General features: G+C 44.2%; 1 protein-coding gene across 1 annotated transcript; it reads right to left on the minus strand.

Moving 5' to 3' along the window:
- Window positions 1-188: 188 nt before the first annotated feature.
- Window positions 189-15965, minus strand: LOC111079528 (chondroitin sulfate proteoglycan 4). The gene is made up of 11 exons (XM_022374743.2): window positions 15017-15965; window positions 8615-8811; window positions 8319-8549; window positions 8065-8246; window positions 7414-8002; window positions 6316-7344; window positions 4256-5667; window positions 4034-4187; window positions 3311-3974; window positions 2346-3249; window positions 189-2276 (listed from the first exon to the last, which is right to left on the minus strand). Exons 1-11 carry the CDS (start codon window positions 15120-15122, stop codon window positions 536-538), a joined length of 7209 nt encoding a protein of 2402 aa, XP_022230435.2. The 5' UTR covers window positions 15123-15965; the 3' UTR covers window positions 189-535.
- Window positions 15966-25519: the final 9554 nt, after the last annotated feature.

Here is a 25519-nt window from a genome sequence, read left to right on the forward strand (position 1 = left end):
TGTCCGTCAGAATATTTACGGTATATTTTAATATTGACAAGTGTATATTTTGGGAATATTTCTGAGGGTCTGGCGGTATATTTGATCGATAAGTCCACGGTCACACTGCCCAGAATTTTCAAATTCGGAATTGAAACTTGCGCGCGCAAATGTTGTAAACATTGTAAACAAGTGAATTTTTGGCTTAAAAGTATTGTCATTTATTTAAATAAGTATTCCATGTTGGCAAACACAATGCTAGGGCTAATGTAAGTTGGCAAAAGTGTCTTAAAACTAGTTGTTGAGTATAACTCTCGCGCATGCTGCACCCTAATTTCGACATAAAAGTACATATATGACACTCCAGATAAGATATGTGCGTAAGTATGTATATAATGTATAGTGGTATCAAATGCTTTGCTAACAAGCTTAACAAGTCTGTCCGTATCCTAGAGTTGTGCGAATCTCATAAATCAGCCTTCAACTTACGCCTAAATAGAGTACGGTATATATAAATATCCTAGGGACTAATCGTATCTGATATCTGAACAATCGCTTAAACCCAATACTGATTGCGTCGCAGCAAGGGATTCGTTGGCGGTGCCGAGGGCGGGGAGCTGACTGAACCCGAAATGCTCTGCGGCACAGAGGCATAGCCCGCAAAATCGTTGGCCATGTCGCAGGACGAGCTCCAGGCATCGTGCTCCAGGTGATAGGGATTGTAGCGCTGCGGCAGCATCATCTGCTGAGGATCGCACTGGTCGTCGGTCTCATCCTCATCCGGATCGTAGTCGGGAAACTCGTGCTTGTACGACTCCACGGGTATGATCTTGCAGTGCGGGATGTTGCTGAAGCCGGGCAGCGGCGTGGAGTTCCCTGTGGCTGGCACTGAGTCCGCCTCGGAGCTGGCATAGTGATGGCTGCTGTGATGGTGGTGATGGTGCTGCATATGATGCTGCGGACTCACGGAGGTCAGATCCGGTGGACAGGGCAGGGCAGGCGGCTGATCCTTCGATATGTCCGCCTTGTGCTTGCGCAGTTTGCGCAGCTTAAAGATCAGCACGACAATCAGCAGACAGAAGATCAGGATAGCGACGGCACAGCCCACGGCCAGATAGTTAATGGATATCTCAGTGCTCCCCAGATGCACCGTCTCCGCTTCCTCCACGGGACTGCGATACTCTATGGTAACGGTGGCCTGTGCCGGCTGCACCGTCTTGATCAGCAGCTGGTAGTCGAAGCTATCGTTGTTGGCCTCTGTGACGTCCACAGATTCGTTGGGCACAAAGTAGACCACACCGCTGCGCAGGTCCTTGTACGAGAAGATGTTCCTCGAGCGCTCGTTTTGGCTATCGCTGGCGAGTCCCGTGCTGCGCATAATCTTTCGTATTTGGCCCGTGGCTGGCATTCGAGTGATGACAAACTTGGGATTGAATTTGTTCAGCTTCAGCGACAGCGGATTGTCATTGTCCAGTGAGGTGCAGAGCTTAACCCTGCCAGCACTCGCACTCGCACTCGCACTGGACTCGGCCTCGGTCTTCATGGCAATGTTGTTGATCTGTATGACGGGCTCCACGGCCATCACCACGTCCACCTGGGCCACATAGTTGCTGCCTGGGACATAGGCGCTCACCTGGAACGTGTCGTTGGACCGATTGAGATCCGTTTGCATGTAGCTGATCTGCGCCGTTTCCAGCTGCTGTTGGGTGAACCTCAGCGTGGGCTGATGCTTGAACACAATGATGCCATAGAGCGGGGAATTGGTGATGTTGTACGACAATCGCTCCACCTGCACATTCGTCTGCAGGCCAATGTGCTGCAGTTTCATGGGCGCACTCGTGGCCCCCTGTTGCACACTCACTGGCAGCTGAATGGGCGCTGCCAGCAGGCTGATTGGCGCTATCTTGATGGTAAATATCTCATAGGCCGCATTCGACTGGCCATCGGAGACAGTGAAGCAGAAGGTGGTCGACTGCGGCATGCCAAAGTGCACATACACAATCCGATCGTTGTTGATGTCCGCCTGGGTGAATTGATTCGAAAAGGCCAGCAGATCCTCCGCCTGGCCATCGTTGGTCAGCTTCCTGAGCACTCCCAGTGTGGGGCCGCTCATCACATCGTAGATGATCTCCTCGGGCGGTGTGTCCGCATCTTCGGTGAGCAAATCATTTCGTGTTATCGTTCGATTCTCACCCTCCACCACCACCATTTGCGGCAGATGGGTGATCAAATGGAAGGGTTGATCGTTGATCGGACTGATGGAAACGGGAATTGTCAGATTGCACAGGAATATATTGCTAAAGTGGGGGAAAACATATCGTATTACTGCCCGTAAATGTTTGCTTAACATATCACTTAACACTCACCCTTGCGTCAGATAGACAGACATCAGAATGGTATCCTCCAGCGTGTCCGAATGATCGTGTATGTAGTAGACCTTTTTCGTGAAGAAATCACTGGGATGGTATCGCTGTATTTGCTTGAACTCATGGCCCAGTCCTATGCTGCCATGTGCGGGCTTTTGCACGGCTTCTATGAACAGTTCGGGATTGTTAATGCCCGCGCGAGCCTTTAGATATTCGAGAATCTTGGAGAAATCCAGCTTAATGGGCACCGAGCCGCCTTCATCTACGCTGAGCTTTGAAACGGGCAGAAACCTCAACAGGCCACCCGATGACACCGATATTTCAATGTTAAACTTCTGATCCAACAGGCGATCACTTCGCTCCGCCACCACATCGAAGTAGAACGAATCATTGATGCGAAACTCCATGATCACAGCCGTGTGCTCGTAGAAGATGTGCCCATTGTCCACATCCGTTTGGGTAAATTCGCTGACTTCCTTGGTGAAGCCATTGCCCACATACTCATTCACGATGCGACCCAGACTCGGGGGCACTGTGATATTGTAGCGTATCTCCCGCTCCTCGTCGGAGCACTTGAAGTGCAAATGATCGCGCAGGATTTGCTTCTTTGTCAGCGGAAAAACATGCAAATTCTCATTGTGATCCGCGAGTATCTCAATCGGTTTTATTTCGATGCTCAGCAGCTGGGTGGTGGTATTGAACAGGCCATCGGTTACGACAAAGGAGAGCTCGTTCTTGCGTGAGTTTGAGTCGTGCATAAAGTAGATTTTCTCCCCATTGATTTGGCTCTGGGTAAACTGTTCGATTTTCTGTTGGGGTGCAGACTTTTCTGCCAAATAGCCGCCATAGATGTGGTGCACAATGTATGTGAGATTCTCTGGCGGAGTATCGTAGTCCTGGGCCACTAAGGAAAGGCATAAAACTTGCTATTAAGCCACCAAAAAGTTAAGTAATAATTGACTTACATAGATCCGTATTCTTGATGACATAACGACCTCCGTTCCACACTTGCAGACCGGTATTGGTGACCATCATGGGCTCCTCATCGTTCACGGGAACCACAGCGAATTCCAGCTCGAAGGGAACACTCTCCTTGTTCCTGGCCATGGCCACCAGGGTGATGGTATCCGTGGAGTTCTCACTGCCATTGTGCACGTACTGAATGGAGCCCTGTTCGAGTTGTTTCTGCGTGAACCGCTTGACCTTTGAGTTGCCAGCGAGTATGTGTCCAGCCGTTGGTGTTATGGTCACAATATACTCCAGTATCTTGCCCCGATAGTACTCCGAATAGGGCTGCACATCTGTGGGATTGAGCTGCACCGTCTTGCCCTCCACTACGGACACAATGTTCGAGTGCATGTACAGCTTCTCGGGTATGATGACAATCTTCAGCACTAGCTGATGCAGCCACGTGATGCCATTGGTGGCATCGAACACAAAGTAGTCCGCGGATTGATTGACACCCGCCTGAATGTAGAACATCTTTTCGGTGTTGACCGATGACTGATCGAACACCTTGCAGTTGTATTCATCGTCAAAGGACATGGACTGCATCTCCAGATAGCCATGCATGGGCGAGGATGTGACCAGGAAAGTAATATCCCCCGGGGATATATTGGGATGAACAACCTAAACGAGAAGTGTGATATTTAGCAGGGATTTAGCTGCAAGTCTGTGGCTTAACCCACCTCTAGTACATCTCTGGATATCAGCACACTGGTGGACTCCTCCACATACAGCGTGTGGTTCTGTTTGACCTGCAGGGGCTCCCAGTAGGCAGAGGGATATATGCGGAACACGACCTCTCCCTCGGCTGTTATGTTTTTGATGTGCACTCGATATCTGTTTTGGGTTAAAGGCAAGCTCTATAGACTCCTCCGAATATGGGAGATTCCCCGCTCAATTCTCACCTAACTTTGTCCATTGATGCAATTTCCGTATTCCAGTACACCAATCTCTCCCGCTCAATGTCCAAATGTGTGAAATTACTCAGGGAAGTGTAGTTGGTGGCCTTGTAGATCGTTGTACCGTTCTGTTCCAGATCTGTGCCACTCTGCTGTCTGCCCAGATACATGAGTATGCCGTAGGAGGGCGGCTTGATTACCTCGTAGTAGATCTCATCCAGTTTCATGTCCAAATTCGTTTCCAGCACAAAGTCAGGATTCTTGAGCACCACAAACTTTCCCTCTTGGGCTATGGAGGCATTGGTGGGCAGCATGGAGACAAATGGATCCGAGGCGAGGATCTCCAGTAGACCATTAACCTCATGCTGGCGATCGGTGACTATAAACGAGGCTGTGCCCGCATCGGGTCCCGTGTGCTGGAACATAATCCTACGATTCGCTATATCATCCTGACTGAAGCTGTCGATGTACTGTCCGGACTTGTAGAAGGCGCCATTTGTGCTCGACACATGGATGTAGTGGATGTCCGTGTGGTTGGTGTTCACATCGGCATCGAGGTACTGCAGCACCGTGGGATTGAGCGTGCGAATGCCGTTCCTAACCACATGAAAGACCCGCTCCACTGCCGTGCGATAGGGTTCGTTGTCGTTGACCAGCTTGATGCGCACTTCCATGCTGGACACAAACTGAAGGTCCGTCTCATCGCCAGAGAGGATGAGCAACTCAAAGCTGTCCTTGGTGGACTCCGTGTCATCGTGACAGTAGTAGATATCGTTACGGAAGAGCTGCTCCAGCGTAAACATATCCAGTGGGGTGGTTAGACCCGTCTGCTCGTCGTATTTGCAGATGACACCATGCTCGGGACTCGCCGACACCTGGAACTGCAGACTCTCGTAGATGTTGAAGCGGATGCCAAAGTGATTCTTGGTGATCAGTGCCCGTTCGCCCTCCTGCACTTGCAGCACTTCGCGGGCCTGATAGCCCAGCTTGTTGATTAGCTCATCGGGGGGTCTGTAGGCAATCTCCAGTGCTCCCTCCACATCATCGCACTCCGCCACAGAGACCACAAACTCCAGACGATCGCTGAAGCTGGAGTAGCTCGTGTGATGCGTCCTATACCGTATGCGTCGTTTGTCAATGTCCTGTTGGGTAAACGAATCCATTTGCTTGGCCGCCTTGCGCGATCCCTCCACAAAGATCCCCCCATAACGGGTCGGCTGGCTAATCTTGTAGATGACGCTGCGCGGGAAGCTGCCAATGGGTGTGGTGCCATAGGACAGCATCTCGTTGGTCAGCAGAACGTCCCGCGTCCCATTGATGGCAATCAAAGATGGACTGCTGCTGGTTATGCGAAGGCGCGTGAATGTGATGCGGAAGTCGAACGTTTGCGTGGTCACAAAGCCAAACGAGGCAATAAACTGTTTGTAGAAAGTGAAATCAATGCAAATTTATTGTCTACACTGTGCAACAGGAATGGCTTTTAGAAGAAGAGTACATATAGGAAATATCCGAATGGTATGGTAAGGGTTTGGGCTTGGGGAGGGGATAACTTTTCACTAATATAAAAAAAGTGAATGAAAGAATTTTGTAAGGAAAAATCCTATAAATTTCCCAACAATAACAAACAAAGTAAAACTCGCGGCGAGTATAAATTTGTTTCGTCACGCACAATACATGTATGTTGTTTTTTAGTTGCTTGGGACAGAGTCGCAGTCTGGCACAGCTAGGAATGGCTAGCGCCCTTTGCAAAGAATAATTTTCGCAGAAAGTCTTTCGCGTCATGCACACAATATGTGATATGTTTCTGTATGATTGGTAATTCTCTTTTAAATCATTCGCTTGTGCAAACGAGTCGTAAATCAATGTGCTCGTGAGGGAGCGAGGTAATTGGGAGTTTCTTTACCCATGAATGTTATAATAATTTCAATGAAACTCCCCAGCTAGAGATTGGTGTAGGGAAAATTCATATCTGTTCAACCTTGTAGCTTAGTGTTGGCCTTTTGCCCATTTATGGTCATGATTTGGTTTTTCTATTACGAGTCCGAGTACGAGCAATGAGTACACACCTTAAATTCGTCTTGCCAAGGGAAATCGCTGTTGTGCAGATAGCGTATGTGGCCGAGCAGCAGCTGGCTATCGCTGAACCAGTCCACGTTCACCCAGGAGCCATCAATCTGTCGCAGTCGCTGCAGCACTCCATGCTGCGGTGCCTTGACCACATCGTAGCGTATGTCTATGTGCTCGTCGACGGCATTGGTGCCAATCGAGAGATTCGCGGGCGTCAAGAGCAGCCAGCTCTTGTGGATCATGATCAGGCCCGTGTTGTTGACCAGCCGCAGCTCCAGGGGATGCACCGAGACGGGCAGATAGACGGTATCGCTCGTTTCGATGCCATCGGAGACATGCAGCTGCAGTTGATAGCTGAAGGACTCCGCTGTGGTGGAGTTGTACTGATACGAAACCTTGCCCTCGTTCACATCGGCCTGGGAAAAGGTCGATGTGGAGACGCCCCCTACCATGAAGCAGCCAAAGGCCTCTTGGGGCTTGGCCGAGGGCAGTATGGTGTAGATCAGAGTCTGCGGTTCGCTATCGGGATCATCGATGTTGAACAAGTCCACATCCAGCACCCGTTCGATGCCCTCAATCACCCTGAGAATCTTGTGCAAGTGCAGCCGCAGCTGTGGCGGATCGTTCACTGGCGTGATATTCGCATGGAGCAGGAACCGATGCTTGCCCAGAATATTCTCGGGTATCTTGTGAATGTCGCCATAGATCTGCATATCCAGCGTGGCATGATCGTTGAAGTTCTCCATGCCATTGTGCACATACTTGAGCTTGTCGGTGGCCAGATCCACCAGATTGAAGGTGCGACAGGCCACAAAGTTGGATTTCTCAGCGGAATACTGCAGCAGTTGGCCGTACTTGGGCTGCTGCACCACATGGAAGACGATGGACTGCTCATTGAGGCTGGGATAGCGACGCAGATCGAGTATGATGTCTATGAAATGGGGTGACAAGAAGGCAGTGCCACCTTCCAGCAGTTGCATGGGCGAAACATACAGCAGTTCCAGCTCGGGACTGGTTTCAGTGAAGATCTAAGAGAGAAGAGAAAGGATATGCATCAGTATAAATGTAGCTATAGCCTAAGTGGGGGCCAAACGCACCTTAAAGGGCCCCTGGAAATCTGCCTTGATGCAGTAGGACTGATCGCAGTAGCATATAAACTCATCCACACCATGCTGACTGCAAATGCCGCTCTTCAGGCAGGGATTGTACTCCTGGCAGGGATACTTCCACAGGCAGTTGAGGGCGAGGTGCCGCGATATGCTCATTTCGCCAAAGCCCAAGGGCAGATCGTTTACCATTAGATCGCGCATGCAGCCCTTGAAGCTGATCTCATTGATGCGCAGCCCCTTGCCGATCAGGCGGCGTCGCATCTCCTCCTGCACGCCGCCAAAGAAGACGCTCTTCTCGAGATTAATGCTCGCCTTGGTCTCATTAGCGTGTGCGCCGCGATAGCCGCTGGTGGCATCGTCCAGATGCAGCTCTGCTATGGCCGCGTTATAGCGGAGGAGCACACGATGCCATTTGCCGTCGGATATGGACTCATTTGTCATGAACTGCACCAGACTGCCAGCCTTGTTGAAGGTCACTTTCAGGCGATGATCCTCGATCTCGAGCAGTATGAAATCAAAGCCGCCATTGAAGTAGATGATGCCAGCACTGGCCATGGTGCGGAATTGCAAAGAGAGGCTGCACAGGAGAGGAGTGAGTGGAATTGGATTGGATTAGCTTTACCCCTCACCAGCACTTACGTTTCTCCTGTGGCATGGGATTCCTTTAGCATCAGCGAGTAGGAGTCATTCTTTAGGAAACTAATGCTATCTTTTATGCTCCCATCGAACTCTGTGCTGCAGGTCCAGGACACACCCGTGCTGGTGGTGTGACCCGTGCGATCCTTGGCTCGTTTGATGATGTTAATGTTGTTATAAAAGACCTACAGAAAGGCAGTGAAGGGGAGTTACTAATCAGAGGAAATCCATATGCCAAAGGGGTTCCAGTTACTCACATCCGATATGCAGCCACGAAAGCCAATCACATCATTCAAAAACTCAGCCGTAAAATCGCCCACACCGCCCAGAAAGGTGCCAAAATGTATGTTCAGCGCTGACATTTCCCCCGGCAGCTGTTTGCGCATTATATAGCCATCCACCTGTAGCGTAATGTTGTTCTCAAAGCGCTGCACAGCCACATCGTGCCACTCCAGATCGTTTAGTTTTTGTTTCTTGGGCGAGCGCAACTGCCAAACGGATTGAACGCTTAGAGATGAAGTTATAACTGAGCATGGGAGTTGCCTGGACTTACCTGCACCACATCCCGTTCGATTTTATAGCTGAAAGTTATGAGACCGCTGTCGAGGCGCAGCAGGCAATAATCGGTACGTCCGGCGGCGAGGAACAGGAAGGCGTTCTCCTGTTTGGTGCGAAACTTGACGCGTATGTTTGTTGACATTTTGGCCTCCTGCAGCGGCATCGAGACATAGCCATCTCCATACAGTGAGACTGTGTACGATGTGTGCATGTGGGTGTAGCAGACAAAAAAGAATTCATTATAGATACGGATAGAGAGAGAGAGAGAGAGACACTGCTGTGGAGATACACTATCCCAGCCATAAATGGAGCAATTGGCAATCGCTTGGAATCCGTATACAAATTTGTCCAGAGACCTGAGAGCAGAGACCACTAGCCAGCTGTCAGTCTGTCAATCAAATGTCTCTCAGTCGAGGTTACCCCGAGTCAGCCAGTCAGTCAGTCAGCCATCCATCCATCCATCTATCTGGCTATCTATTGCGATCCATCTCTCTCTTTGTATCTTGATTTTGCTTAATTACTTGTGCGCCTGCTCCCATTCGAACGTGCTTTTTTTTTTCTTAAGAAAAAAGAGTATGACAAAATCGAACGAGATCGGAATAATTTGTTGCTCCCCCTCCCCCCATTGGTTGTTGTTCTCCAGAATTCACCTCATAAAAATTGCATGATTAATGCTGGTCGAAATTCCGCCGCCGCTGCCTGTACGCTTGTGCAATAAATTATTTTCGAAAGACATTTGTCAAAACATGAAACTAAAATTTTGGGTTGAAGATATTTTAAGAATTTCCTCACTCAAATTCAAAAAGGGAAAAGGGAAGACATTTTGTCGTGTTACATTTGTTTATGGGTTTTCCCTAATGCATATGCACGGACATACATATGTATTGACCTAACCCACATAGAAAATGTTGCCGCGGAGGGGGTAGGGGGAAACAGTTGCATACGAATGGCAGACAAAACAGCAGACGGCCAGATAAACAGACAAACAAAGCAAAATGAGCAACAAAATAGTCAACTATTGATGCGATGCGATGCGATGGCGTTGGCTGGTGGGCTGTTGGACCATTTTGACGCCAATTAGCAGCAATCAGGCGTCAAAGAGAGGGAAAACCTACGGAGAGAAAAGCACTTTCCCATCCGAGAGGCCCCCTCTTGCATTTTGACCTACATTAGGAGAACGGCTGCTGTTTCTTCTGTTTTCGGTTTTCTGTGTGTGTTTTTTTTTCTGCTACTTTTTGATGATGCTGCCTGGCTGCCTGCCTGCCTCAAACCAAAACAAAAGCCGCACAAAAAGATGCGGAGGCGTTATCGTTGGTTAAACAATAATATCCTACAGCAGCAAGCAAATGCAAATGCAAAATGGGGAATGACCGAATGATGTTTTGTATACGCTTAAAGTATGAGATTAAGTAAAGGGTATGCTGGCGTTTGTTCCGGAGATAAATCAGTGACAAAGTGAAGAGATTTGTTACAGAGATATTGGTTGCAGTATGTATTAAAATGCTGGATTGATAAATCTTGGGCATCGTTGACGATTTTGTTAATGGAATATTAATATTATTATTTCCGTATTTATTCCCACATGTGTGCCCTGCATAGCAATGGGTATATAAACATGTTATATAGAGCCATTTCTATCTCTACTAATGAACAGCAATGTTCGAGCTCTGTCAAAATGTCTTAGGCAACACAAAAAATATATATATTTTCACTTAGACCTGCTGCTTAGCCCATCAATCATACCCATGACTGGTTCGTGTTTCATCCTCATATTATATGAGCTTAAACTAATGCATGGATATGTACAAATCTTGGCTAAAGAAAGTGATCTTCCTGTCATTGGCAAATGCATAGATATTTGAAAGCTTAAATGTCTACTTAAAATCTTTTTTGTGGGAGGTTTTCGTTCCTATGAAACCTATCATTGCTACTACTCATGGTAGCATGTAGAAAATAACAGCTCTAGAATTGTATCTTAATGAAAAGAGAGCATTTCGACAATTGCTTTTAGAACTTTAATATTTTAATATTAGTTTAAATTCGGAATCGTCTTATAATTAAAAGGGAGGCATATTTTCTTAGCATAGGATAATCTTTAAAATTCTTAGAATATTTTTGTAGCTTGAATATTAAAAGAAATATAACTCATTCCTTACGGAAACCTATTTGGCAGATTCTGCTATCTTTTCATGTTAACAAAAAGGGAAGAAATTCCCATTGATAACCCACATATATAACAGAACCTTGAAAGGTTTTGCTAAATATTACTGATAAAAATTAAAACAAACGAACAAATACAAATACCCAAATACAGGGTATATTGCGCTACCATTGTTGCTCATAATTATCTTCTTTACATTCCAGAAATTTGGCTTCTTTTGTGTGTGTGAGAGCATCAAAAGCGCCTTTCAGGAAGTTGCTGGACGCTGAACAATAAATGCAATTTGCATCAACAAAATATGGTGCAGTTGGAGGGAGTCCACCACACGTCAGGCGTCATTCCAAATGTCGGCCAGCAACAAATGAGACATCATCGGGGCAGCATCGACCAAAAATGGGGGAAAAACATCAGAGGCGGGCCACGTTGCACGTTGCACATTGCAAGAATTATGGCAACAGATGCTTTGGCCATGCCACCCACTCCCCACCAGCACCAGCTCCATTCCCCCATTCAAATGCTAAATTTATGTTCATTTTTTGATGCCACTCGAAGCGCATGGAAGAGAGAGCTGAAGCTGGGAGGAGCTGGTAGAGTGGAGTCCAGAGAGAGGAGATAGAGAGAGAGAGGTATGAGGTATGTATGTTGTAGGTAGCCAGCGAATATTTATGTTATGGCCGATGTTTATTTTATTTGAGTTATATGTCGCCCGTTGTCCCCATACCCCCCCTACCAACCATACGAACGCTTTATAGTTATTCGCTTTTGTGTATATTTTATGGCTATTTCTCTACGCGTGTATTTGCCTCTCGTTTTGGTCTTTTAATTAATGCTCCTTTGGTGGGCCGCAGTCGCGTTGAAGTTTCTGGTTGCGCGCCATTCATTAAAAATTTATCTGACATTGGCAATTTATAAATTTCTGCTGCTGTTGTTGTCTTGCGTTGTGTTGTGTTGTGCTGTATTGTATGGTCCTCGTTTTTCATTTCATTTCACTAATAATGTCAAAGTTTATTAGTGGCGCATGTGATTTGTGGGCTTATTACGTGCTCTTGAGTGGATTTTTGTTGCAAGTTGCAGTTTCCTCGTATATCTATGGAGTCCGAGCGGCTCTTTTTATTGACATTAATGGGCAAATTGACGATGGCCCACGGAGGAATGGATGATTTGTATTTTATGCGTTAAGTGGCAATTCGGGGTGGTCACTAGACACTAGGACTTTCCTCAGTAATTGATTGCATTTCCAAAGTAAGTTTTTTTTTGCCATTTGATTTGCATTGATGTGGTATAAAATTCTCTTTAAATTTGTGTCTACAATTCTCTGCTCATCCACTAAAGATTGTTTCTTAAACTAATCATTTGTTCACTACATAAAATAAAATTCGTATAAAAAATCTATTAAAATTAAAATTAATGTTATTGTGTGCTGTTAGTGATTCCTTCTGGAGGTTCTATCATTTCCAAATAATTTTTAGCTCAAAATTCTTTGCTTAATAGTTGACCCATTGGCAAATTTCCTTTTGATAATTATCAAATATAGTCGTTTAGTTTGTTTTGATATTCATTATTTCTAATCGACTATTTCTCAAAAATATTTTAACTCAAAGAACTTTCACTTTAGCCTTTTCTCGCACAGCCTTTTCTGCACTTCCTGCACATTTCACATGTGTAGATATCTATCGTTTTTCTGAGAATCAAGTAATCCCCTAGTATTTCTCCCTCAATTTCTTCTCTGATCATTATCATTGTACTACTCATCAGCCTGGTAGCTTGCCAACCATTCTACACATTCTATAGCCCCATTGGGCGGCTTAAGAGATCAATCTAAATCAAATAAAAACCGCATTGAAGAAAACCATTTGCCTGGGCATTTCCATAGCATTTCCCCTGGTTTTATGGCCTTTCCATGGGAGAACATGTGTCGCTATCGCTAATGTCTTCTCTTTCACCCTAATTAGACTCCGGGGCCGCATAAAATTCAATTATATGTGAGGAAGCTATAGAGGCTTACCCTTTCGGCCGACCGACTATCGACAATTGAGGATCGACATAAAGTCATAAAGACAAATTTTCTCATGACTCAGGCTTAAGGCAAGGGGGGGCTGGATCAGAGTCGTCGCCAAAATAAATTGTCTCATTTTATATGTAACTTTTTATTGGTACCCTCTGAAGTGGGTTATTTCGACTTTCAGAAGATGTTTGTAGAGCAGAGAAGAAGGTTTTTGCAGTGCTATAAACTAAGAGTAAATGTGGCCAAACTCTCCTCTAGAACCCCATGGGAAAGTCTCTTTTACTGCCTGGATCGTATGCCCAAATAGCTGACATAAGCACAATGTATCTGCAAGGGTATCTTCAGCTTCGTTCTCCCCTTCGAAACCAGCCTTTTTTTTCTTGTGTTGCAGTTAGCATTGAGAATTGAGCATGTGTTGATATGTATATTGCAAATGCAAATGAATAATCAAAAGAGGAGACACGCACAACACAGCATATGGCGCGCACCAGATACAGATACACACACTCGCACTCGTACTCGCACTCGCATTCGCACCGATGGAGATATAGATACATTTGTATCTGCAAATGTATACATTGAATTTGGCACATCGCTTTTTTGGTTTTACGTATAAATAAAATATACTAAAAATCAAATGAAGCATACTAAAAAAATAAAAATAAAATAAAATAAAACAATTTTCGCGCCTCTTCTGGATGATTCATGGTTTTTGGCCCCCTCCCACCAAGTGACGTCACATGCCAACTAAAAATATCATTAAAAATACATTTGCGCCAAGACCAAAATATATATACAATACACTCCTCTAGATATAGGAAAATTAAGAGCATGCTTGGCATAGCATTTGCGGTGTGTGTGCCCCAGACCACGCCGCAGGCGGAGATATAGTCGAAGTAGAGTCCCGTCCCGTCCCGTCCCGTGCCCCCAACCCGACAGCCAAATACTTGAGCAAACGACAAAGGCAACTCGATGGCAAAGACGACAACAACGAGAAGAGAAGAGTAGAGAAGAGAAAAGTGCGCCCCAAGTCAAATGTCAAGCGTGAAAAATGCGTTAAGTGCACTGCAGCGGCGCATTGTAGTTAAGTAGTGGGATTTTATGGGCCGGCCATGGGGTTACCATGGAGCATTGCGAATGCAAAACTATATCCATAGACAGCAACAGGAAGAAACACCCAAGAGCCAGCGATCAGTTGGTCAAAGTTGTAACACAAATTAATTGAAATATTGTATATAGGCACGCATTTACGGTGGGAAATAAACAAAGGTCAAACTCTGGGATTTTAGGGAAACTTAAAGAGGGTTAATGGCAGTACCTAGAAGGAATAGTTTTTTCGACTGAATATTTTTAAGTGAATATATCCAAAGAAAATTCGATTAAAAAGGTTTGAAATATGTTCTTTTGGATCCCTAGTATTGTAGGGTTGATTTTTCATTGGTAATTAAATTAAATTGAAACTTCTAATCTCAACAATTTGGAGGCCTGCAGTGTTATCTCTACTCCCTTTAGCTTCTAATAGAAATTATTCAATTAAACTTGATCTATAAAAAGAGATTAAAGTCATTAAAAGAGAGCCATGAACACCAGCCGAAAAAGTATCAATGAATTGCAGCACTTAATTGCCTGCTTTCACGCACACACCCAAGTCATTGCCATAAGTATACGCTAAGCTTTCAAAAGCACACTTCTAAGAGTTCTTCAGTGAGCTCTGTCTGTGTGCAAGCTCCGCAAATCTATCCCTTAGAATGCATTTTTTGCGCACCATTTCATTCGATTGCCTCCACAGTGGGTACTGGCTACTGCTCTTCGGCACACGCGGATAACACCAAAATGTATGTGGCATTGCACCATTTGCAACTCTTTATTTTGACTTTTATTTATGTGTGTTTCGATGGCAGCCAAAGTAAATGCAATTTGGTGGCTGCCACAGTGGCAGCAACAGCAGCAACAGCAGCAGCAGCTTCTGCTTCTGCTTTTGGTCCCCTTTTTTATTTTGCGGCCAATTCGTGGCTGGCCATATTTGTAATGAGCATAAATCGTGCGTTGATCATTTGCCATGATAAATCTCATGTTTATGCGGGGTATTAAATTCTGTGGCGCGTATCTTTTTAGCTACCAGACTGTCGTAACATTTAATTAACTGTACGTTCTGTTCTGTTCGGTTCGGTTCGGTTCTGGCTCTGGCTCTGGCTACCAGACTCCCATAACTACGAAGAGACTCAACTCACCTTTCATGGCTGCGACAGTTTGGCAGCCGCCATGGAGCAATTGCAGCACGGCCAGCAGCAGCAGCAGCAGTGGCAGCGGCAGTCCTAATCCGCAGAGGCGCGACATTCCGTTGCAGCTGCTTTGAAGTTGCAGAAAGATACAGGAGACTCTGCCAGAGGGGGGTGCTCCCCTTTCTCTCTGATCCGGAACCCCAAGTGGCACTACCACGATGAAGAGTTTCGTTCAGAGTTTTCCTTCAGCTGCAGCTTCAGCCTTAGCTGCTTCTCGTTTCGTTTTGTATTTCGTTTTTGTATTTCGTCTTTAATAATTTTGCGTGTTAATTGATTTTTCATGGGGCCACGCATCCGTCGTCGGTCTGCAATAGTCTGGGGCCTCATAAAAATAGCATCATCGGAGGTGGATGGAGGAGAGGCTGCGGAGGCATCGACTCTAACTGCGACACAGCATCACGTCCTGGGCCTATGGCTACATAGACAGATGCTGCATGTCATTTCGTTGACAGAACTCATGCGTTTTCCTCCAAAGGGGGGGCAGAGCGGGGGTTGGGACAACCGGCAGAAGTTCCTCCAACGGAACGCTGACTGACAGACAGCCTTTGAAGCGGCCTGTGCTCCTCTTAATTTCCTATCCGTTTACTCGTACTGGTACTCGTCCTCCTATGATGTGTTTGATTCCAACTTTCGCTTGATTACGTTTCAATTTCGTTCACGTTTTATCATAAACACATTCGCCCGATGTCGGCGACGACTGATGGGCTTAGCGTTTTCTTTTTCTTTGCCTTTTCCGTTTCGTTATCTTTGCTATTGCACTTCACTGTAATTGAAAATGAATTTATCAGACTTTTCTCGACACACATACACCTCTTTTATTTTTGCATTTCACTATAATTTATTGGGATTTTTATGATACACTTGATGAACATTTAATTGGTCCACTGGGAGAGACTTTTTAAAAGACTTTGATACGCTTTTGAGTGCTTTTTGGTGGGGGGTTTTTTTAATGCTAGATATTTTATTATATTCATGAAATTTTGAATTTATTTTCACAATTAATTCAGAAGTTTATATTGTTTTAAAGTCTATTTTGTTTTGTTTACTTGCAGAAGTTTTTTTTTAGAAAACTTTACAGAATTTATTTCACTTTTATTTGTGTATCCAAGAACCCTTTTTATGCCAATTTTCCTCCCACACCTTCCGTAGTTTTCGTTTTGTTTATTCTGCTTTCGTTTTCATTTAGTTTTGATTTGTTTTTTCTTTAAATTGTATACAGTCTATTTAGTCATTCGTTTGCTATTTTAATTGCCAAATATTTTAGGCGAAACAAATCTCTAAATAATTCCCGGCAAAGATTCAAGTGCTCGAAACCTCTACATCCACAGCATTTGAGGGCTATATATAACTCTCCATACACGTATGTATATATCATTGATTAGCGTATCTAGATACTTTATGGACACTTAATTGAGTTGCTGCCCCAGCAATGTGCCTCCACTTCAGCTGAAAATTGCTGCACAGTGTCCGCATTGGAGTTGAGTACAATTTATTGTTTTTTTTTTGGGATACCAAGCCGAAGAGAGGGACGCCCATAAAAAGCCGCCTTAAGTGGCCTGCCAGAGCCGGCTTATGAGGGATTTTGTGTCTTGCAGCTAAAGTGGAATTTCTAGTTCAGGATTTTGCAACTGCAGTCAAAGTTCATGTGCAATGGGAATACACAGAATAGAATAGAATAGAATAGAATGGAACGGAACGAGGGGTACGTGCTCCCAAAATAGGGCGAAACACTTTCAAGTGTAGAATGCAAATCCAGGGAGACAGACCCGCGCACTGTCCCCTGGGAGAAATCCACAGAAAATATCCCTAGGGAAAGGAAACTTCGTGCGACGACGAAACGTCAACAACTGTGACTGGAAAATGAATTATTTACGCTGGGGATATCTAAAAATACTCGCAGACTCGATCTTTCCGACTGTGTGTGTCTCCCCGTTGCACATTATGTTTATGCATTTATTTTTGAGGGTAAAATGCTGCATCCACCGAGAGGCAGGCAGTCAGACAGGCAGGTTCGACATCATGAGGTCAATTGCAGAGCCTCCAGGCTTCAGCAGCAGCAGCCTCCTGCTCCTCTCATTCGTCTGTTGGTCTGTTGGTGTCTTGTTGGCTCCGCTAATTTCGCTTGTTAATTTTTACTGATGCACCGCCCAGGTTCTTGTCATTTTGAATATTTTTATAGCCCGTCGCGGCAGTCAAAATACAATTTGGAACGCCTGAGGCCCCACCAGCCCAGATGACAACCAAACCGAAAACGAAAAGAATATTTAGTATATGGTGACAATCGGCAGGGCGCATTTTTATGACAGACGCGTGGTTCCCTTCGCTACAAGCATTTCCATAAAAATTAATAAATGTATCTACCAGATCCAGCTGCCGCTAAATGCACTTTGGGAAAGTTCTATCTATCCAGCCCGACCCCCCCCCTCCCACCGAAACTACTTTTATATTTCTTTCTTTATGGTAATTAAAAAATTTGGTGGCTCGAAACAAAAGACCGCTACCTCCGGCCCCATCCCCTCCCTACTGCCGAGAAAAGTATTTGGAAATTGATTTGATAAGCCATGAAAATGCTGTTTTCATAGGGAAAATTGGTAGGCGTTGCTGCCCACGCCGATTTGAACGCTTTCCTAACTCCGTTTGCAGACAGAGGTGTGCGGACTTGGAGTCTCGGTTGCAGTCGATGATTTAGTCACACTTCTTTTTTTGTTCTTCTGTTTTGGTGGGGGGTCTTTGATTTATGATTCGAATCGGGCATTGGCTATTGATGAATGGAGTTGTACTCTGGTGCGATTTCTACGCCATATGTCATGGGAAATATGATTTTGATTATGGTATATCACTGGACGGAGAGAGATCTTGGTGCAGCTGGTACTTTTGGAGGGGCTTTTTTCTGCAATAATTGAATTTAATTTTTTGCCAATAAGGAATTTAATTATTGTTTGTTTTGTTTATAAATATCACAACTTTTATTTGATTTATTTTTACATATTATTTCTACAGCATGCTACATATCGTATCCATTTGATGGCAAATCTGTTAAAATCTGAATCTTTTTGTGACAGTTATCCATAATTTATTTCACAAATGGTAGATATAATAAAGAACTTGTCCATTAATTAGTTTATATTTATTTATTTATTTTTTATTTATTTGTTTTGCTTAAATTTTGCATTATTTATGGCTCTACTTTTCTCTCACTCATTCATTTTTTTCTTTCTTTTTTTGTTTGGCACAAATTTCAGTCTGCACTTTCTTTCTCCAACATTTATTTATAATTCTCATTATTGTATTCATTCATTTCCTCGAGAGGCTGCCAACATTTTCAGCCACATATTTTTCACACTTGGTGGGCATTTCTTTAATTTCCGATATTTAATTATAATTTCCATTTGGTTCATGTTCTTTCATGAACTTCCGCTTATCTGTGATTTGCATTTGGTTTTGGATCTTAGCAAGCATCTGCCCATATTCACGGTCAATTTGCAGAGAGCTCTTCTGCCGCTGTATCTGTATCTTTGTTCGTGCTCATATTTTCCCCAATAAGATACCGAAAACGAGAAGCGCACAACACAACAAACGCTGCCATTCAGAATGAGTTTTTAGCCGGAATTCTTGACGGGCGGAACGACAAAAAGTGCCGACAGAACCGAAAGGCACCGAAAGATGGAGACGGGAAAAACAAAACTTAAAAATAAATTAAATTTTCTTGGTGTTTTTTATTTTTAATGTGCCGCGCGCTTTTCCACTTACATTCTCATGGAGAGACACACAAACACTCAAAGGAAGATGGCACACACGCGCACACACACAGAGACTGGGAAAACTCTGATGGGGCGGACAGAGTTTTCCGCGACGTTTGCCGCCACCCGCAACACTAAAATGAAAATCGAATCGAACGATAGGCCGAACGAGAGGCAAGCCAGCGACCAGACACGACAACGTTTTCTCACAGACTGAACCGCGACCGCGACCGAACTCGAAAAATGAAATGAAAATTCCGCACGCAGTGCTCTGCCGAGACCGAGAGGCCCAATGAGGCAGCGGCGGACGGACCTCATGGCTGCCTTGCCACCGATGTTGCTTCCCGATGCCACCGCCATTCCATGGCGCACCCGCGAGTGACTTTTGTGCGACGCGGTCCGCTCAGCGCTCAGTGCTCAGTAAATGCGCGAATGAGGGGCCGCCAACCCAATCGGAATCTTCGTATCTAGATATCAGTGATGAGCAGACAACCGAAGGGATGTAAAAGGGATATACAAGAAATAATTAGTGATGGATATTGAAGAAAAAAGGAGTTAATAGTGTCAAGATATATCATTGTTAGTATGAGTGGAAGATGTCCATGTAATATGTAATTAACAGCATTCACGGTACTCTGATCCCAAGTGTCCTAAGAGGACACCAAATGACTTAATTAAGAAGCAATAATCCTATGACTCAATTAAATTTTCAATTATCTGAACAGGGTTGTTAGACGTCAAGCAAAGAGCACATTATGTCAAAGACTTCTCAGAAATTTACTTAAAGATCTCTAAGAATTGAATGATTCACAGTGTTCCCCAAAAGTACTCAGCTACAATACTCACCGTAGCCTTAAGATCAGCTATAAATGTACATTGGATCATTTAATCAAAAACTATTCTGACCCACAGCTCCGCAGGAATTCCGAGGCCAAAGAATACGCTTTCCTATATTTCTCCTTAATTCACAAGTGAATCAAAACTTTTATTCCTTTCCTAAGAGCATCACTGGCACGTATACCCTAGAACTCTCTCTCTATCTCTCTTGTGGTGGTTCCATTCTTCCCCCCTTTTTAACCAACTAATCCCCACATTCTCTGCTCATCTCTGAGCAGCGCTGATGACACTGTGCTCGGGCTCTGGCTGTTGCTCTGCCCCATCGAATGGGTGTTGCTGCGCTCTGTCCCATCCTCCACCTAAGGGGGGCCTCTGGCTGGCGGCGAGCACGCGAAAGTACGAAAGTGCGCTGCGATTGAGCAATTGCGAGCGCCAAGAGGCTGAGGACTTGCGGTTGAAATTTTTCAATTTGTTTAGCGGTGGTGCCTGTGCCTGTGCTGTGGACTGCGGTCGCTCTTTCTGGTGATCTCTGAACATCATCATCTTGGTGGTGGGGCTCTTCGCACACATGTGGATACAATTTGGCTGGGCCATCGCCTTTGCCTTTTGCCATTGCCTTTGCCATTGCCATTGCTTGTGCCACATGTTGTTCGCGGCACGGCTGCAACTGCCTTCGACTGTGTGTCTGTCTGTCTGTCTGTCTGTTGCATGTTGAGTGATAAAAATCTCTTAACCATTTTTCATCAGCCTATTAAGTTACATAAGTCACACGGTGCCGTATGGTTGCGATCCTGCTGCTGCTGCTCTTGCTGTTGCTTGTTATGTGTGCGCTCGTGTAAATATCCTTCTGGCGTGCTAATGAACCCTTTGACACCAGCATGGAGTCCCGCACCCAGTCACCACCAGACCTCCAGCGACCTCCCTGACATGCATCAAAAATTCCAACCAGCCGACCGACAGCAGATGCCACATAAATCAGACACACAACAAAATGAGGAATTCGCTGCGGTTACTTCATTAATAAATTAAAGGCATAAAATCACATGAAACACCTATGAAACCAGCACAAAACTTGCGCGTATTTATTTTCCCTAGATGCATGCATTTGTGTGTAAATGAGGAGGGAGTATTGGAGTATCGTGTGTGTGTGTGTGTGTGTGTGAGTTGTGTGTTCGATTACACGCCCCTCTTCAAGGCTCAACTGCAGCGCAACCCTTAGGGGCGCTCTCCTGATAACGCCAACAGGAATGACTTCATATCACGCACAATTTGTGTTTTCTCCCCCCCCCCCCATCATCGCTGCATGCCGCCTCTGACGGACAGGAGTGAAGTGTTCTGGAGGAGTGCCTTGGCAGGGGCGGACCGCGACTACGACTATCTAGGTTAGGCCACACAGCTGTGGCATATGTAAAAATAAACACATAAAACTGCACTCTTACTAATTGCTGTTCCATGGGCATGGAGGAGCAGGAGTCGTGGTGGGGTGCGGGGAATATCCCTCACGTTGCAATCCCAAAAAACATTCGAAACCAAATCGTCGATAAAGCCAAAGCAAGATACGACACACAAAGTCAAATGTTTTTCGAGAATACTCTGCCTCTTTATTCTACAAATGGGGGAAATGCAGGGAAATGTCAGGGAAAAAGGCACACGTGCTGCAGGGGCTCTAGGGTTGTCCAATGGTTCAGCTGTTACGAGTGCTGCTATTTGAATAATTTTTGAATATTTTAGGCAACAAATTATTCATAATATTTCACTTTTTAATCTGCTTGCAGGACCAGAAAGTGAACTCATGCAAGAGAACAAACCTGAGAATATTTTGAACTAGAATGAGTATCCTACCGCAGGATGTATGCATTTTGGGCACACCTGACAACCCTGCCAGGCATATCTGCAAAGGAAATGGTAAGTACAACTCCACTTAAACGATACTACTCGTACACTCCACTCTGGGGGCATCCTTTTACGCTTCAATAGTTTTTATAGTTGTTTGCCTTATCATCGAAAGAATTTCCCGGAAAAATTCTTGGGAAAATGTGTCAGTGGGGGAGTGCATTACTTTGAGGGCGTGTCCAGTGTTGTTCTGGTGTGGATACTCGTAGTTTATTGTGTTAAGGTAATGAACTTGGTATTTATATGCAACTACCATGTAATTTGCTCATTAACAAATTGTTCCAAGTCCACCAGAGGGCTACTAGAAAGTCGTCAAGAGCGGGGGGTTGATCGTTAAGATATTGAATATCCTCGACTAACCACTTGAGTGTTGTGTCTGTGTGTGTGAGTGGTACAACCCCTAATGGCATGTTTTGGGAGAGTCCCAGCACGGCACAGGCCCATCATCTCGTGTGTCACATTATAACTCAATTTTAAATTGTGCTGAATACTGCTTCTGACATATTAAATTAATATTGACACATTGACAGCTGCCAAAACAAGATTCCCAGCCCTATTCCACACAACAATCATCGCTCCTCCTCCTCCTCCTCAGACTCTCTTCCTAACAATCTACAATAAAACTACATACATTGAGTATTGAGTACAGAGCCAAAGTCTCGACAAATTTTCTGCTGTCGTCGGCATCGACCGACCACCCGCCGACTGCTGCTGCTGCTGCTGCCGACTGGGCAAACCAATTTTCCTTCGATGCGGGTCGAGAGCATGAAATTCGCCTCGAACTTCTCGAATTCCGTGGTCTAATCATGCGCAACGTTTTGCTATTTGGGTGAAATTTTTAATTGCCTCACGCAACGCAACGCAACGCGATCGCTCGAATCGCTCATCCATTGTTCCGTGGAAATTGTCAGTGTCATCCATTGGGGGTTTGGTTCTTGTATCTTGTTTTGTTTTATTTTGTTTTGATGGTGTTTGCTATCTAAAGCGCCCCTGGGAAAAGCGCACGTTCACTTAATTGATAGATGGAAACTAATGGCAATGGCTAGTACTCATCATACATCATACAATAAGATACAAAAGGTCTCGCTTCTATGCGTATCTATGCGTTTGATTTGCCCTAATTTGGCTGTCTGTGTGGATGTGGATTGAAGTGCAAAGTCAACATTAAATTGGCGCAAACTAACAAATTGTTCTCTTGTTTTACTTTCCCCATTTTGGTTGCTCTTTTATTCTGGGCATGGGCTGGGCCTTTCGTGTGGGGTTCTAACACAATATCATTCGGCTATGGGTGTTTGCACCTCATAAATAATTCGAGTGGAATCATTGGCACTAAAAGCATTCGAAAACGTCAATTCAAATGTGGAAATAAAATATTTAAATGTGGAAATATAATATTTAAATGTGGAATAAATTTTGCAATAAAATCAACAATGAAAACACAAAAAAATCCCGGAACCTGTATATTGTGATATATGACCTTAAAAGGAAATCCTAAGTGTCACTGCCACTTAAGATAGCAACTCAATGAACCTAAAAGTGCTGCAGATTCTATGAAGTGGAACAGGAACTATCCCAAGATGCTCTCAATGAATATTCCCCACTTACAGAATTGCTATCATATATTACTGGTTCTTCAAAAAATCAATCCAATGTCACAGTTCAGCTAAATCTTCTACCAATAAAATAGAATAATTCTTAAGCCCCAACAAGAGAGTAAACATTCCGTTAAATCAATCCACTTCTATGGCCATCTCTCACCCACTAAACTAAATCCTTTCATTGCACTTTTAGATCAGAAACCATTCATCCTCGACTGACTTGCAGGCTTCCTTAACCAAATGAATCTTATCTGGGAAGTATCTTTTTTGTTTTGCCTCTGTTTTAATGCACTGTTTCCTCCGTCTCTCCCTCTCCGCCACTGCAACATTCGGTTACAGGCAATTCATTTCCATTGTAGCATGTCCTATGTTTGCTGTCTGCTCTCAGAGCTTATGAATGAACATTTTGCTTTTGTTTTTCGGTGGTGGTCTTGGCGATCGCTTGCATCAAAAGTGCCGTTCTTGGCCATGTCTTGAGTTGCCATCAAACAACGCCCGGGGCATGGTCGTCCATCATCGTTGCCGGGACTTGGTTGCAAGCCGACGCCCACGCCCATGCTGAGGCCCATACCCAGGCCCTGCCCTGCCCTGCTCCGACTGGATCTGGAGTCGAATGTTGGTGCTTGGTGGTGCCTCGCTTCATTGAAGCGTGCCAATTTTCAATGAAATGTTTTCGGCATCTTGTGTTGTGTTGCGTTGCGCCCTTTTTGGGCTGACTTTTGGAGTTGATATACCCTGGTACGAGTAGTGTGAAAGGGTATGTTGTGTTCGGTAGGAAAAGCAGGTGGAGGTATGAAAATATTCTACCGAAAATTATGCCGATGGGAGTGTCACACTTTATTTAATCTTTATTCAAAAATAATATAATATATAGACAATTACTGGGTATCTTTTAGTCGGCATATCATCTAAATTGTTCTCTCTGGTTTCGGTTTCGGTTTCGTTTCTGTTACTTTGTTTGATTTCCTTAATTTGTTGCATGTTCACAAGGGGCACATTTTATGTCATTTGCTTACACCCGCGTTATCTTTCTCTTTCTCTTTCCCTTTCCCTTTCACTTGCTCTTGGTCTTTCTCCATTCATTTTGGCTTTCTGACAGTTAACGTTAACAAACATTAATAATAATTTAATGATGTGGTGGCTTGGTTTTTGGGCTTTGCTCTTATCAGAAAAATGAACTTGACCGCCTTCAAGGTGAATGCACAAATAATACATTTTTAATGCTAAAAGTAATTTTCACGCCAAAAAAATGTCGGCAATCGTTTCCGTTTGTACTTACTTGTATGTAAATGAAATGCCAATGCAGTTCATTGTTTTACATGTTTCTGATGAACAAGGAAAGTCGGTGAATGCTTTGCAAGGTAAATCCCACAATTGCTGATACTAATTTCCCCCAAGTAATTCGTGATCGGCACTGAGTGAAGTATTTATTGTATCCTGGAAATATTCCCAATAATTTGGTGAATTTTCTGCTGCTGATTGAGAGTATGAAATAGTGGATGTATCTCAAACTATTAGTCACAGTTTGGGGTATTTTATTTATGGAAAAAATGTTATCTAGAATATATTAACTTATTCTCTTAATGTTGGTGCATATAATATATTGAATATATATTTAAATTCCACTAATTGCCACACATGAAATATTATAGAATATTTATTGGTCTAAATTCTTGTTTGACAAGATATTTCAGGTTTATTTGTTACCCAAATGCGTTTGTTTACATTCATTCACGCGTACTCTAATTTATTTAATATTAATTTTTTTTGATAAGATCATTGCTAAATTTTACTTCAGATTCCAATTGCTTTGTTCAACTTCTCGTTTCACGAACGACACGTGAATCAATCATATTGACATACATATGTTTGTATGTGCTTGGGAGATCCCTCACCTCATTGACAGGCCAACAATTATTTTGGCAACACTTGGCAATCAATTGTAACAATATTGTAATTAACAAAGCCGCATACGAGTACACAGTCGACAGTGCCAAGAACGACAATCAAACAACAAGATTAAGGTAAAGCAAGAGAAATGGTAGCTTCTGAAGTCGAAACTTCTGATACTCTTTCAGATTTGGTTCTATGAAAGACTTCACCCCATGAAGCTATATAATGCGGTTCTGGTGCTGGAAACAGAAACTTATTGATGGTATATTAGTCTGTTGATCTACATTGATATACTTATTAATAGCCTACGTATAAGGTCGGCTACCTTTCCTTCTTTGCTCTTCCAAACTCTTATCACAATCCCAAAACCCTCTCTAAGAGTATAACAAACAATGAGCCCCCATGCTCAGGTTGATTTGCCTTTGTGTCGCTGCCTTAGTGCCAGGGCTGCAGAAACCCCCACAAATCTTACACACAGATACACACAAACA

The sequence above is a fragment of the Drosophila obscura genome, unplaced genomic scaffold (genome assembly GCF_018151105.1).
Source record: "Drosophila obscura isolate BZ-5 IFL unplaced genomic scaffold, ASM1815110v1 contig_36, whole genome shotgun sequence".
Classification (NCBI taxonomy): domain Eukaryota; kingdom Metazoa; phylum Arthropoda; class Insecta; order Diptera; family Drosophilidae; genus Drosophila; species Drosophila obscura.

Excerpts from the sequence above, each read along its gene's own strand:
- LOC111079528 (XM_022374743.2), bottom strand. The coding sequence starts at position 15,122 with ATGTCGCGCCTCTGCGGATTAGGACTGCCGCTGCCACTGCTGCTGCTG. Across the intron at positions 8,550-8,614 it reads TCGAACGGGATGTGGTGCAG|TTGCGCTCGCCCAAGAAACA; the intron begins GTAAGTCCAGGC and ends TCCGTTTGGCAG. Across the intron at positions 7,345-7,413 it reads ATTTCCAGGGGCCCTTTAAG|ATCTTCACTGAAACCAGTCC; the intron begins GTGCGTTTGGCC and ends CTTCTCTCTTAG.